The sequence below is a fragment of the Harpegnathos saltator genome, unplaced genomic scaffold (genome assembly GCF_003227715.2).
Source record: "Harpegnathos saltator strain DR-91 unplaced genomic scaffold, Hsal_v8.6 scaffold58, whole genome shotgun sequence".
NCBI classification, from domain to species: domain Eukaryota; kingdom Metazoa; phylum Arthropoda; class Insecta; order Hymenoptera; family Formicidae; genus Harpegnathos; species Harpegnathos saltator.
This window is the reverse complement of record NW_020230404.1, coordinates 552,501-566,906: the sequence shown is the minus strand read 5'-3', so window position 1 is coordinate 566,906 and position 14,406 is coordinate 552,501. Positions and strand designations below refer to the sequence as shown.

Below are 14,406 nucleotides of genomic sequence, written 5' to 3'. Positions count from 1 at the left end.
ATTCTTTGCGTTATCGCAACGCTCGCGTCTCTCGCGCTGTAGCTGCATCGTGAACTTTTGGCACGTTTGCCTGGAGGATACCGAGACGCCTAGGTTGACTTGAACGTTAATTAAAGCGAATGGCGCGTCGAGCGATTGAACGCATACTAAGCCGTCGCGTAATCGCGAATCTCTCTACTTTGCCAAATCGTTCGCATTACGGATGGCAGCTTGTTCGCCACTGATTATTTGTAACGAGCGATAGAAAGTACGCGATAGTCCAGTGAGCACGGCGAGGCGAGGCGAGGCGAGGCGAGGCGAGGCGACGCGAGACGAGGTGAGAGACGAGGCGATCGCGAAAAATGGAGTGAAACGGTGGAAAAATACGCGAGTACACAAGGATGCGCGCTCGTGCTACCCAACATGAATAATCCTAGCAATTAACGTTTTTCCGCGAAACAATCGTGTCTCTTATCGCGCTTGCGCCTTTATCCTTGCGTGGCTCGCAACGGTAAACGGGACAGCGTTCCCGCGTGTCTTCGATTTCCAGTCCGAGCACAGAAGTTGAAAAACAGAGATCCGGGGAATTGTCGCGCGTTCGCCGGGACTTGCGGTCAATTTCGCGGTCCCTGAGTATCCCGTGGCGCAATTTCGCGGGGATTTTCCTCGCGCGTCCGGATAATCGACCGCGAATCGGTATCGCGCGACTACCGGAAAAGAACGCTTCGTCCATTCCGGTAGTTTCACACAGGAGAGACCGGACGACTGGTTGCGTGCGCGCGCGGAGCGATTTTCAAGGCTACACGTATCTTTTCCACGGTGCGGCGGCGGCGGCGGCGGTGCGGTCGAGAAACTTTCTAAGGTATTGGTGAAAACATCAGAAGAGCGATTCGCCTCTCGCTCGAGAGGTCATCGAACGATGTACATCCCACTCACTTGCTCGGTTTCTCGATCCGAGTGCTCCGCGGCCGGCGGTTAGTGACAAACCGAGGTTACTGCATACCGTATATACGCTAATGACGAGCGGCATCGAAGATTTCGGCTGTTGAGTAACGAGGAAGCAGCGTGGCCTCGGCCACGTTGCCTCGCGGTCTCGGCAGCCGCGTTTTTCCCGGGGATTTCAACTTCGAGCGAAGTTTACCGTCTTTACAGGAAAACGACGATGAAGAGTACGGTCGATAGCCACCGAACGAAAGAGCTCGGTAAGACCAACTACTCGCTCGAAAAAGAAATAAATAAAACGACGGAAGAAAACGGGAGAGAGCGAGAGAGACTACAATTGCGGGAAATATCGAGTCGCTCTCGACGAGAGAACTCGCCCACTTTAGACGATGGTACAGCTCGCAAACAAGGAATTCTGCTGATTTGGAGGGAACACTTGTGTACTTATCGTATCGATACACCATATAATGAACGCGTTACCAGCGGTAACGCTTTCCTCGACGTGTCGGCGTCCGTGCGCCGGTGAATGTCGCCCGTAATGGCTGCATTACACCTCGCGGTACTGAGTAATTGGCATTTGTCTAACTGCACTGTTAATCGACTTTTGATACGCGCGAAAAATCAGCCGAAGCGAGATAATAGAATGTCGACAATGTTGCGAGCGAGGGTTAGAGGAGCAGCGGGAGGGGGAGGGAGGGAGGGAGGGAGGAGCGGTGGATGGATGGGTGGGTGGGTTAGGCAGGTAGGTAGGTGGATGGATGGGTGAGCGAGTCGGAGAGGGGGGTTTCGCAATTACTCGTGGAAAATTTCTCTCGATAAAAAGCGCCTGTGTGTTTCCCGTGAAATACGAACGATCGCAAACGGCGTTTGCGAGCAAATGCAAAATCTCCTCCCTGCCTCCCCTGCGTCCCCCGTGATAAGCCGCCTTTGACTCTTTGAGGCCAAGTCCCGGCTCGATGAATCGGCGGAGTTTGACGAATACGCGCAAAACATCGCCTCGCGATTTCTCCTTTCTACACCGGCAAAAAAGAAATACGCATTCGTAATTAGAGAGGAAGAGAGAGAGAGAGAGGAGAGAGGAGAAAGAGAGAGAGATGAATTTTTCTCACTGGACCGACGTCACCGGGCCACGCGCTTGCTCGCATGTAGTCCGCGGACTGATCTATATGTAATTGACGTTACGATCTTGACATTAGGCGTGGCAAGAAAGTTAACGCTCGCAGTACCGTTCTTATGAAACCGATGGAGGTCGGTCGTGCCGCGCGCCTCCATGTAACCTTTTACATTTTGCGCAAGCGATATTTCTGTGCGAATACAAATGTGCAGTGCACGGCGCGGATGCTTTCCCGTGGACTGAACCGAAAAGCTGAAAAAATAAGGAGCGAGAAGAAGACAGAAAAAAAGAGAGAGAGAGAGAGGGGGGAGGGAGGGAGGGAGGAGGGAGGAGGGAGAGAGAGAGAGAGAGAGAGAGGGAGAGAGAGAGAGAGAGAGAGAGAGAGAGAGAGAGAGAGAGAGAGAGAGAGAGAGAGAGAGAGAGAGAGAGAGAGAGAGAGAGAGAGAAGGGGAGGAGAAGGAGAGAAAGGGAGAGAGAGAGAGAGAGAGAGAGAGAGGGGGGCAGACAGAGAGAAGGCAAGAGAACGCGATACGCACCGGATGGTTTCACCTGTATATAGCACGAGCACAAATTCTACGAGCGGAGAATGCAAAGCTTCAGCGTTAAAGCGACGCGCACGGACGATATCTACCATCATAAGCGTATCATCGCGGCAAAGGATAAGAAAAGTGCGACGTCGAAGGCGGCGCGGCGGCAGGAGAGAGCGGGCCGACGAAATTGGAGCCGAGCGAGGTCGCGACGTGTATCGATCGCGAATAGATCGCGCAAGGCAAGCTCACGGCGCGGCGAGAGGGCTCTCGTCGGGCGGGGAGCGAAGCTAGCTAGAAGACGAGCACTCGGTCTGCACTCACCGGAATTGCTATGAGCGTGTCCGGTGACGTTGCCGGTGGCCGAATGAACCGCATTGGTGGCAGCGTTCGCCACCTGCTTCAGGGCGCTTATCACCAGCATATTGCCGTTAGAGTCGGTCGCGGCGACGACGTGCAGCGTCGTCACGTCGGCGCACGATCACGAGGAAACAGGAGCCCCGATTGTCGCGGGGGCCTCGGCAACGATGACAACGACGACGACGACGACGACGAGGAGCACGAGACGCGCGCGAGCACACTGGTTGGGGCCCGGGGGAACGAGGTGAGCGACTTCGCTCGGCGAAAGAAAGAGACGGAGGAGGCAGAACTGGAGACTCGCGGCTCGGGTTCCTCGGCCGGAGACCGTCTAAGCGCGACTGGTCGCGCGAGCAGCGCGAAAGGTAGCCGTTGTCGTCCTCGTCGCCGACTCTCGGTCCCCTTCTTCGGAGTTTCACCTTCACGGAAGTCTTAGCGTGGCGATTAAAGTCGGCGACCGTACGAAGACGACTTCGACACGCACGGTGACGCGCGCGCGCGCGCGCGCACGTTACGTACGCGGTTATTCCTGGCCGTGCCAATCCGGAAACTCAGGTAACTCGCGGCAACTGGCTCCGGCATGCTGGTGTATACGTCTCGGGAACTAATTAAAGTAAAGTGTAATAACGCGCCTGTCCCGCCGTTCAAACGAGACTCGCGCTCAAAGCGAGTCTGCGCGCGCGCGGTTTTATCGCGCTCATCAACGGCCGAATTATTAAATTGACGCGGCCCGCGAGTTTGGAACCGGACTGTAGATATCACACTGGGAGAGCACGACGAGCTCGATGCTGATGAGCGATTTCGGCACGTGCGGGAAAAATGCTGCGCTGTCGAGTCAACACAGAAAATCGACCAGCAACGCCGTAACCGGAGTAAAAATAATCTTCTCCACTCGACGTGCAGCGGTTACCGGAAGCAATACGTCGTGTGCTGTTTGAACAGCTCGGGTATTAGTTTCCACGGCACATCGCTATCGAATCGACAGGATTTGCTCCGATTACGGCGCGGTTAAGCGATTCCGTTGATTCGACAGCACTCTCCTTGCAGCGCGTAGCGCGTGGAAATTCGTCGGTGCGCTTCCCTCGGTCCCTCAACGACCCGAACTCTCGCCTTCGTTCGCCAGGCAAAATCAAGGCTCTCGCCAACGTCGACGGCAATTTCCGCGAGGCGCGCTACACGACCAGTCGTCGAGCAACCGATACCCGTCTCTCTCCGAGCGGCCGCTCGTCGATGATTCCTCTCAGGCCGCGGCAAGTGCGCCGGTATAGAAGTTACCGCGAGCCCGAGGAAAATGGCTGGTGACGTGGTCGTGGACCGGCTTACCCAGCAAACTCAGCACTTTGCGACAAGCACCTATCCGTACCACTCTCGGCGATGTCCAATTAAGTGCGCTAAGATTACTGCGCGAAGCAACTTCCTGCAGCGCGGGAGCCGCTGGGAGGACGTGGCCGCGCAGCGACAAATAATAAAAGGCGTCCTTTACGCGCGGATAGATAAACTTTCCGCACCTTTAACGGCGACAAAGGCGCAGGAAGAGAGCTCGGACGTTGGAAAGGTGTTGAAGGCGGAAAAGGGAAGAAAAAAGGAGAGCGGGTGAAGAAAAAGAAAAGGGAAAGAGAAGCGAAGCAGCGCGACACGGGATGAAGGGGGGAGGGAGGGAGGGAGGGGGAGACGAGGGCCGCCGCAGTCGCGCGATAGCGCGACGTCGTTATCGGAGGCTCGCGCTAAATCGAATTTCGACCGCTTCCTCGACTTCCCGTAGCCCGCACTCGAGAGTACTCAATGATCTCCTCGAGTTTTCCGAGCACGAATGACAGCACGAGGGGATATTGAGTCGCGCGGCTACGAGCTCGACGCTACCTCCGGTGCGAGGCGTTTTTCGCGAAGCTCGGGGACGTCCGCGATTGACCGACGCGAAGAGCTCCCCGAGCAAAAAATTGCTAGAGTTATCCTCATGAAGCATAAAGCTAAAAAGTAAGATGCCTTAAAAAGGGATGGATCTTTTAGGGATGTCTTAGATTTAATAAATAAGGCTTTGATAAGGAAAACTGATGAGGGCTTTAGAAAGATCTTTTAAGGATGCTTTAGATATACAAAATCAAGTTTTGTTGTAGAACATTAATAAGATCTGAAGCGTGTAATAAAATTGTCATAGTTTAGTATTTAATAAGTACGCTCTATCTGTATGTTTTGAAAATTTTTTAATTATACCATAATTAAAAACAAATTTTATCAGTTTTATTAATTGCCATATTCATTAGTCTCTTCTAAGGATTTTTCTAGTACTGCCTTCGTTTCAAAATGCAGTAAACTTTAATAAAAACTGTAGCAGGATTTTTATGTGTAAAGAATGCTATATTTTATTGTAAAGTATGCTATATTTTTAAAATAAAAAACTCTTGTATACTAACAAGATTATAACGAAATAAAGAAATTACAGTCTAAATTTCTTGGAATGAAAAGAACGAATATTTTTACTCAAGCAATAATAAATATATTTCCTTATATGGCGCTATTAATATCGCCTTATAAGACCCTGTTGATATTGCCTTATAAGGCCTTCATAATATTGCCTCATAAGGATCTGTTAAACCATTTGTTACACATCTTGTAGGGCCCTTGTGTTTCTATTCTTACTCGAACCCGATTAATGTTAGGGAAAAATAATCAGACCCTTACCAGAGCTCTATTAATTTTTTTACTCGGGTCGCGATCAAACGTTTCGGTGAGATGTTTGAGGAGCGCGTTAATCGCGCATCAACCGAGCGATACTTGCGAGAGAGAGGAGAGGAGAGGAGAGGAGAGGAGAGGAGAGGCGAAGAAATTCGACAGAGGTGTACGCAAATACCACAAAAACCGAACGTTCGTCGGCGTTCGATTCGCTTTCGACCCGGCTGGCTCATAAAGAGATGTTAAAAAATAGATACTTCGATGTTTGTTCGCTCGGTGTATACGCACCTTTATATCGGAGGATACGTGTTCGGAGGATTAGCGCAGCGGCGGGATTTTTCGCACGGGCGGAAATTATGCGGGTGGGATTTCGGTTCATTAAGAAGGCTCCCGAAAGCACCTTCGGTGCAGCGCGAATGACAATACCAGCATATTTCCGCCTCGCCGTGCGGGAGAGGAATATCGATTCGCCCCTTCAAGTTCCTCCGGAAAATCCTCCCGTCGCGGCTGAATATTATGCATTTCGTGCTGCTCGCGGAGAGCGCGGCGGCGCTCGCGGGCTCGACCTCGTCGTAACAAAAGCGACAACCCAAGTGGCTGGGTAATACGCCAGCACGACGACGGCCTGAATCGCGAAAATGGGGAGTCGCACAAGGAGCATCCAGCCGTCGTAGACAGATCCGTGATAGTCGACGTTGGCGCGTTGTTAGCGATCGGGAGTCGCGGCTTTCGCTCGCGGGATTCGTCCTCGAATTCGCGCGCGAGCGAGCGCGGAACCCGGCGCGTCGGCGAACTTCTTTTGCGCAGCAGCAGCAGCAACCAAGGCACATCCTCAGCCAGTCACTAACACAGGCGCGATATCTGTCAATTCCCGACATTATCGGAGACAGATAACGCCCAGGGCTCGGTCTCAAAGCTCTGATTGTTCGACTTGTCAGCGGACCACCTGAGGATCCCGAACACTGATACGTTCCGCTGCGTTTCCGTTTCGACCACCTGGCACTGTCGAATGACTAAGTAGGTTTCCAGGACGGGCGTGATCCTACACACGACACAAGAGGAGCCTAATTTCGCGCGGCTGAGACCAGCCGACGCTGCGCGGGCCCTCCGCGTGATTCTTAATTGCCGGGCGCGGCAATCAAGTAGCGCGCGGACGTCTTCGAATATTCCTATTTTCGAGGACTAGCGGCGGATCGGCGGATCTCGCGATCGAGAGCGATCTCGCCTCGCCGGCGAGGCGGTATTATTCGTATTGGCGGAGTCGATTTCATTGAATCTCATTGAATCATCCCGGGACCGATATCCGTGATATTCGGACTTCGCTCGGGTTTCCTGTGCGATCCCTCTCTATATCCCCACGTTACGTTCTACACAAGCGGATTCTCACAAAGCGGTTTAAGCCCCCCGGATGTTCACGGGAGGCGGGAGGGGAGAGTTAAAGCGAGAGAGAGAGAGAGAGAGAGAGAGAGAGAGAGAGAGAGAGAGAGAGAGAGAGAGAGAGAGAGAAAGAGAGGAAGGGAGGGAGTTTCCAACATCGCCGTGTAAACGTATCGACATCCATAAAGACGAATCTTTGAAAACCTAATACCCCGTTCGATCCACCAGAGAAGACGCTGCAGGATTATTCACTATTTATTTATACACGCTGCTATAAATGCGCATAAACAACGACCGCGCCGGTCGAATGGCAGATTAATCTCCTACGCCTTGTTACTTCACGCGGGGATCTCGCAGAAGAAAGAATGCGTTAATGTGCAACTGACATCGTCTATGCCGCCCTCCGTGATGAGGACCGCGCAGTTCTGCGAGCCGCCGTAATTGTCAGGCAGGTTCGCGAATTTGGTCGTCCACTTGGAGTACCCGGTGTTTTCGAGAGCCTCGTCGGTGACGGTGACCCAGTCACCCTCCTCGTAAAGATCGTGAAGTCCTATCCAGGCCTCGGCTATATTCTTCTCTTGCATCAGGCGCAAGAGAATCTTCTCCTCGGAAGCCGAATTGATGATCGCCAAGTGACCTGATTGTGTGCAAAACATAATGAGAGATCATTCCCGCTCGGCGGAATTTTTATCGCCGTTTCGTTTTTGCCGGCGTTAAGCGCTCGAGATTAGTCGAGAGACGACGCGTAACGTCGAGTGAATTATTCCGATGCGCGCGTAATGCATTTCCGATTGTGGGACTTTAACGATCGATAATAACAATAACAACAGCGACGACGACGACGACGACGACGACGATGATGACGGAGACTCGTTATCGGCGGTTATATTTCGCAAGTGATTTTCTTTACCTCCTTCCTCGATGCAAATCTTGCGAGCTTTGTTCCAAGTGATCTTGCGACGGTGAAGCTTGTGCGCTCCTATGCCAGGTGTAACGAGATAGTCGTTCTCGACGTTTTCGGAGGTGGTGCGTTTTGAGGGCGAAAATAATTTCTTAAATTGCTGCTCGCCATACACGTAAAAGATCTGTTGGCCCACGTGGTAATTGGTGTTTCCGTTCAACGTAACCGTTGGCACTTTGCTTATCTCCTCTGCCGCAAGAATCGACGGTCACGTTAGCATTTTTCCGGAGAGATGTGAAAGAAAAGATATAAAAAGAGTTGTTTCGCATTTTTATCTCTCTTTAAAAGCAATATTTCCTCTGCAAAAGAGGCGAATATGAATCACGGGGAATTCCCGAGCTCCCGGGATAACCGATAACCTCAGCTTCGACGAAGAAAAATGCGTCTAAACACAAAGTGTCTCAAATGGCGGTCTACATAGAACGACTGAGCACTCGCGACGAGATCTGGATTAATGTCGACGGGGCGTTAAAGTGAAAAGTGACGATGAGAGATACAGAACGAGAGTCGAGAAGCGCGTCTCCCGCACTTTGCGAATTAAAAATTCTAGGGCGAGGAGATGTATACCTGTGATCGCAGGGCTATTGTCATCCGGCGTATCTCTCAAGGATCTCGCGACTTCTTCCTTTGCGTCAGGGTAGACGAACGCGTATCCTGGAAACCCGTGCGAGAGCACAAACACAAAGACGAGGTACTTGAACATCGCTGAAGCGTCACCGTTGCGAGAAGCGAAGGTTGCTGCCGCTCGACGATCTCGCGAAGAAATGCCGCGGCGCGGATAGTTGACGGCCACTTTTGACGCTCATCCGCACGAGATAACCTGGCATGGGTCACGGCTGCGGACGGGGACGAGCGTAAACCGGTATCGGAATCCGAATTGCTGAATACGGCGAAATGGAGGGGAATTAATACGTCGACACGGGCGCTGGGGAAGTATCTGAAGACCGCGCGTCCTACGCAGGAGGAAGAGAGGATCGCGCTCTGACGAAATGCGCCGATCGATACGCAAACAGACAGACAGACAGACAGGCGGTCAGGCGGGCAGGTTGAAGGACTTTTTACGATGATTTTCCATTTGCGGTTCCCACGGTCGCGGATTAATCTCCATTGAGACACAATTACGCTCTATGGAACATCCCCGACAGTCCGACATATATTCAAATATGCATTTGGATTTACGCGCCAGTCTCTAATACCTCGGATATTCCGCGGACCGGATGCGGATTTACAGACTCCCCGGCGTTACTCGCGAGTATATTTCAATTAAAATAAAAATTACGATGGATTCCTTTTTCCCGCGCACGCAAACGAATCCCCCTCGACTGCCTCCGCGAGAGAGAACTATTGTCCCCGAATGACAAATAATTCTCGCGCGAGCGAGAATCGCGTGCCCGAATAAATTTTTTCTGCCGGATTGCGAGAATAGTTTTCAACTAACAAAACACAGAACAGAACACGGAAGATTCTTCGTCGGATGATTTCCTCGTGACGAATGGGGTCTTCCGGATTTTTCCGGGCGATTTTTCCTCCGAATGCATGATTTCTCGGAAATCGCGAGCTTTGCGATCGCGTGAATAATATCCTGCTCGGTGAGGAGTCAAGTTCGCCTCGAGTCAGCGCACAGCTCGCGCGCAGGTAGCGATAATTAACGCGTCGTGTCAAATTTGCAGCTTCGGCCAAACATTTCCCTTCATTATTGTGTTTACGTTAATTCGGAATAATAATAATAATTATTATTATTATTACAATAATTGCCATTATCATCATATAGCTGTAATAATTGATAATTAATGAACAATCTCTTCCGCATATTATGTCATTAATTTTTTTCTTTATACGCTACGATAAATACATTTACGGGCCGGATACCGGCGCGTCGTTAGTCCACGATCTCTCTCGCTCCCTGAGCGATATCCTGTGATTAAATATTTCTCTCGCACTATTTCGCGCGCAAAACACGCGGTACACGGTGTATATCTGTCAGAGGCCATTAGGCCAGCAGTTACGACTACATTCAATCTCGCTTCGACACACCGGTCTTCTCTCTTCTCTTATCGAATCTGCATTTGTCGGGTCAGCGTCGTCACGCACATGCAATATCCCGCTCACGTACGTGTTCGCCTTATTTGTTACGGTAATCGGAAACATTGCGCTTTTCCTTCTTCTTCTTCTCTCTCTTTCTCTCTCTCTCTCTCTCTCTCTCTCTCTTTCTCACAAAAGGACCGAAGAAGGAGGAGCTAGACTTTGCGGAATACCGATGCGGGGAAATAAATGCGATTGTTTGAACAAACAGAAGCGGGATGGTTGGGACGGAAGAGGACGACGCGACGGGAGAAGTAGAAAATTCACGATATTTCCGGCAACGCGGCTGTCGCATAAAGCATTCGCGTGTGACATAAAGTTGAAAATTAGCCACGGCTTGGCTACGGTCGACGAATGACAGAGGATGTCATTCCATACTCGTCGAGCACGACGTGCCTGACCGAAGGAGACAGAGGTGTGTCTGTTGCTCGCGCAGAACAGCAGTGAACGGAATATTTGACGGAGGAAAGTTTCGTTGTGCTCGCTGCACGAAAACGGCGCACGTCGGAAGGCTGAACTGGCGAATGAAGGCAAATGAACGCACGTTCAAGTTTCGGCACATTTAAATCAAGAGACGACGATGATTGATAACGGGTACCACGTGCCGCTGAATCGCGTACGAGATTCTCGCGTCCATTATTCTCCGATCAGTGGAACATTCGGACGCAGAACTGGATGTGTAAGAATACTAAGTAACTTGGTTCCTAATTGTGACGCGCCGTGTTTTTACTTATAAGCAATCACAATATCCTTCACAACGTCTTTCATTGAGTGAGCTAGAAATGCAATTGATCCAAATCAATAAATGAATATTTAAAATTGTGAACAATTTAAAGAATAGAGAACTAATCGATTACGATCGGTTGGGTCGCCTTTACGATTATCTCCGGTTTTACGCAGATTGCCTCGGTAAAATTGCCTTTGCGAATACCTCCGAATTCGCTAGATCGCCTCGATTTAACAAATCTTTGTCAAGCCGGTATGGTACTTTCGAGAAAATTGGAATTCGTTATCCACCATTTCGTATCTGATTCTTCAATACTCTGCACGATTAAGTGCAGAGTGCAATTTAACCACCTCGCATTTCGAAAGAAATCATCAACGTCCGAATAAGTTCAACGACTTGACCACCTCGCCCCAGAAAGGGGGTCCTCGGCATTCTATTCAAATGAGTTTTCGTAACTCGACTATCTCACCTACAAAGAGGATCCTCGGCACTCTGTACGAATGAATATAATTCGTCCGCCTCGCCCCTAGAAGGGGATCTTAAGCACTCCTTCGAGTAGTAACACTCAACCGTACTCTCTGCACCGTATAGACAAGAATTAAATACAAATTATAACTCTGTTTAATCGGGAATAGAGTCGACTCCCAGATATAACTTTTACGTCTGATTCATTCAACAAATAAACTTCAGGTACTGATCAAACATCGTCATTTTCCTGTCGTCATCAATTGCGTCACTTTTTTGCACTATCGATACGTGTGTCCAGTGTGAGCCTCCGCCGACACGATCAACAGAATGTGGGGGAGGAGGTTCCGTCGAAAGACAAGTTCGGAGAAATTCACAACTACAAACGAGCAAGTTTAGTTCCGGGTGTAAAAGGTCGAATCTCCAAGGTTCCACTGATTACGCTTAATTTATCAGTCGCGCGAAATGAGATGCGCCCGATCCTGTCTCGACGGCGATATTCGCGTCATTCTCCCGCGACGAGAAACTGCTGAAACGAGTACCGAACACCAGCCGAACCGAGTCTCATCTCACGGTCATCCGGTTGACACGCTCCTTCATTCCCGACGATTCCCCAGAATGACGGAGCCGGAAGAGAACTCATTCGTCTTGATTCGCAAACCCGATTACCCGGCGTTCGAGTAAATTGAATGGTATTCACGGCCGCCGTACAATATACGTGTCGCGCGCGACACTTTCCACCTCTCGCTCCTCTCTCGCGCGAATTCAAACGATATATACAGGTCTATTTACTAATCGCGCCGTGACGCGACGTATCGCTGCGCTCCAGCCGCGGCGGCACAGACAAACCCATCTTTCAAGCTATGGCACCTTAATATCGGCGGAGAGAATAAACGGAGAAGCGCGCGCGCGCGCCTAGTCGAATCGCGCTTTAACGTCGCGACGTGATTAATCTAATCCTTCTTCGTCCCTTGGCGTACAGACGCCGAATTAACCCATTTCGGGGAGAATACGCCCTAATCCGCGCATAATATTCCAGAGACTTTAGCAAGAGACTCGACGGAGCGGGCAAATTCTCCCGTCGCACACAGCGAGACGTGTTCGACAAAATCCAATGAATTTTCGACCGAGCGATTGAAGCAAAGAGGGGAAGAAAGGAGAAGGGGCAGAGGAGAAGAAAGAAGAAGCGATACCGGAAGTTAAGATTCCACCGGATAAGAAGGGAAATTTCGCTCGAATAAATCCCAGTGTGTGAATGCGCGCATGTGAAGTCACAAAGATCGATACGTCTTTTATGAATAACTTGCGCAACAAGGATCTCCTTCGTTATCATTTCAACTCGCACTTCCGAGCGAGCATTTGCCTGCCTGTTGACTCCCCGTCGGCACGCACCATTGATCAGCTAAACGCGCTTTGTGCGCGATGGCGCGGCGTCGGGGAGCTGGGGAGGCATTTTTGCGACGCGAAACCGGTATATTAAAGTAGCGATTAAGGAACTGGAAAGCAATCATCTCGCGCCGTTAAGGCGCAATCTAAGCATATTTGCCGACGGATCGAGAACGACGATTCCGATGTCGCAAGATGGAAGCGCGGTCCGAGGCGGAGGAGCGCTACGAACAAACGCAGGTATTCCACAGTCTCGGCGGCAGATGTGCCCTCTGAACAACCACCGTGTGTGACAGCATACGTGGGGTGCGTCTGCCACATTAAACATACGCCTGGGAAACAGACGAGAGAGGCAACTTACGGCGATGAGACTCCCGCGGCTGAATATTCCGCCGCGCGACGGCGATGAGACTGCCGCGACGTCGGAAGCGATCTAAATCGCAATTAAAGGCGGAGTTGTCGAGAATTGTGCTCTTCCACCTGTCCTTCGTTATTTTCCCGAGGGGGAAAAAACGACTGCCGGCGGATTGCCGAGCCGTCGCGGGCTCCGACGAGACGAACGCGAAACGTCAAAACGGCCTCTCCCCCCTCCGTCCGTACACTTGTTAATTTAACTAATTATTTCGCCTAATTCAAATGTACAACTTCACCTTCCAGGTTCCAAGGCGCCGCTCCTCCTGCCGCTCCATCGGGTGATTTCTCTTTTCTATGTTGCGCGAAGCAACGAATTTCACACTTTGGGAACTCGGCGAAAGTTTCCGGAGCACTCGTTCACAAACTCACCCACCACTCGCTCGTCAATTATCAGAGCTACCGATCGACAATTTGGATCGCGATCACTCGAAGAGAGATCCTTTCCTCTCTTTTTGCCTCTTAATCAAGTAGCGTAAAATTACCATCGGATTAGCCAGACGCGTTTCCCTTTTCGACGGCGTTCGCGTCGCGAATCAAAGCGAAAATCGTGCCGCTCTTTCCGCGCGACACCGGAGGGTCACGGAAAGACTCATTCGAGAATCCCAGACTCAACAGCCCCGAAGAAAAAAAAGGGGATTCGCGTAATAATAAGAGGAGGGCAACGGGGTGTGCGCCGTGACAGGCGCGATTGCGCCGACTGGCGGAGTTTTGCGTGGCTTTGGGACTTTCATGCAAGAACATTAGTTCTACCCAAGTCGCTACGCCAAGCCACGTTCCGTTCCGTTCGCATTCATCTCGCATTTTTCCCTTTCCCTCCGTCTCCCCCCCCCCGCCGCCCTGAATCTCGCCCTCGCGATCCGCGGATCGGGTCTCGATCGGACGGATTTCAAAGTGGTCCCCCGCTCGGTCGGTTATCTAATCGAATCTTTCACTATTTATGCCGGTCGCTCGCACGGCCGCGCATTTTTTCCATTTCTGCCTGCGACTGATTTCACGGGATATTCCGCACGCGAGTTGTCCCGCGGAATCGGAATTTCTCGGGTGCATGTATATTTCGACAGCGCGCTTTAAAGAGCGAACGTTCGAAAAACGGGAACGGGAGAGCAAAGCAGAGGACTCACGCGGGTGCGACGGCTGACGTTCGCTTTAACGCGAAGATAATCGGCGACGGGGAAAAAGGAAAATGAAAACGAATTGGCGTTTGACGAGGAAGAGCGCGCCCGACTGGAGGGACTCGAGCGAATGTCGCTACATGATGAATGTCGCTGCATGAACGCCGAGAGATCGCTCTGACACTGTAAAAGATATCACGTCGAATGAAAGAAACGCGCGTAGGCTTATTGCGGCTCGCGCTCTCGACGGCGCTCAGTCGAGGACACTCGAGGGAAGAAAGGCCGAATGCGTC

General features: G+C 51.1%; 2 protein-coding genes across 4 annotated transcripts in view; both read right to left on the bottom strand.

The window, feature by feature from the left end:
- The window catches only part of Btk29A (tyrosine-protein kinase Btk29A), a 34,168-nt gene that overhangs the window by 10,481 nt on the left and 9,281 nt on the right, over positions 1-14,406 (bottom strand). Inside the window, exon 1 of one of the 3 annotated variants that reach the window (XM_011141548.3) lies at positions 2,887-3,587. The exons of the other annotated variants lie outside the window; for them this stretch is intronic. Coding sequence (XP_011139850.1) covers positions 2,887-2,986 — 100 coding nt within the window. The 5' untranslated portion in view covers positions 2,987-3,587. Of the gene's footprint in view, positions 1-2,886; positions 3,588-14,406 lie in introns of those variants that run through there. 3 annotated transcript variants of the gene reach the window in all.
- On the bottom strand, positions 7,206-9,044 carry LOC112589671 (hemolymph lipopolysaccharide-binding protein-like). The gene is made up of 3 exons (XM_025303859.1): positions 8,495-9,044; positions 7,877-8,116; positions 7,206-7,603 (listed from the first exon to the last, which is right to left on the bottom strand). Exons 1-3 carry the CDS (start codon positions 8,628-8,630, stop codon positions 7,305-7,307), a joined length of 675 nt encoding a protein of 224 aa, XP_025159644.1. The 5' UTR covers positions 8,631-9,044; the 3' UTR covers positions 7,206-7,304.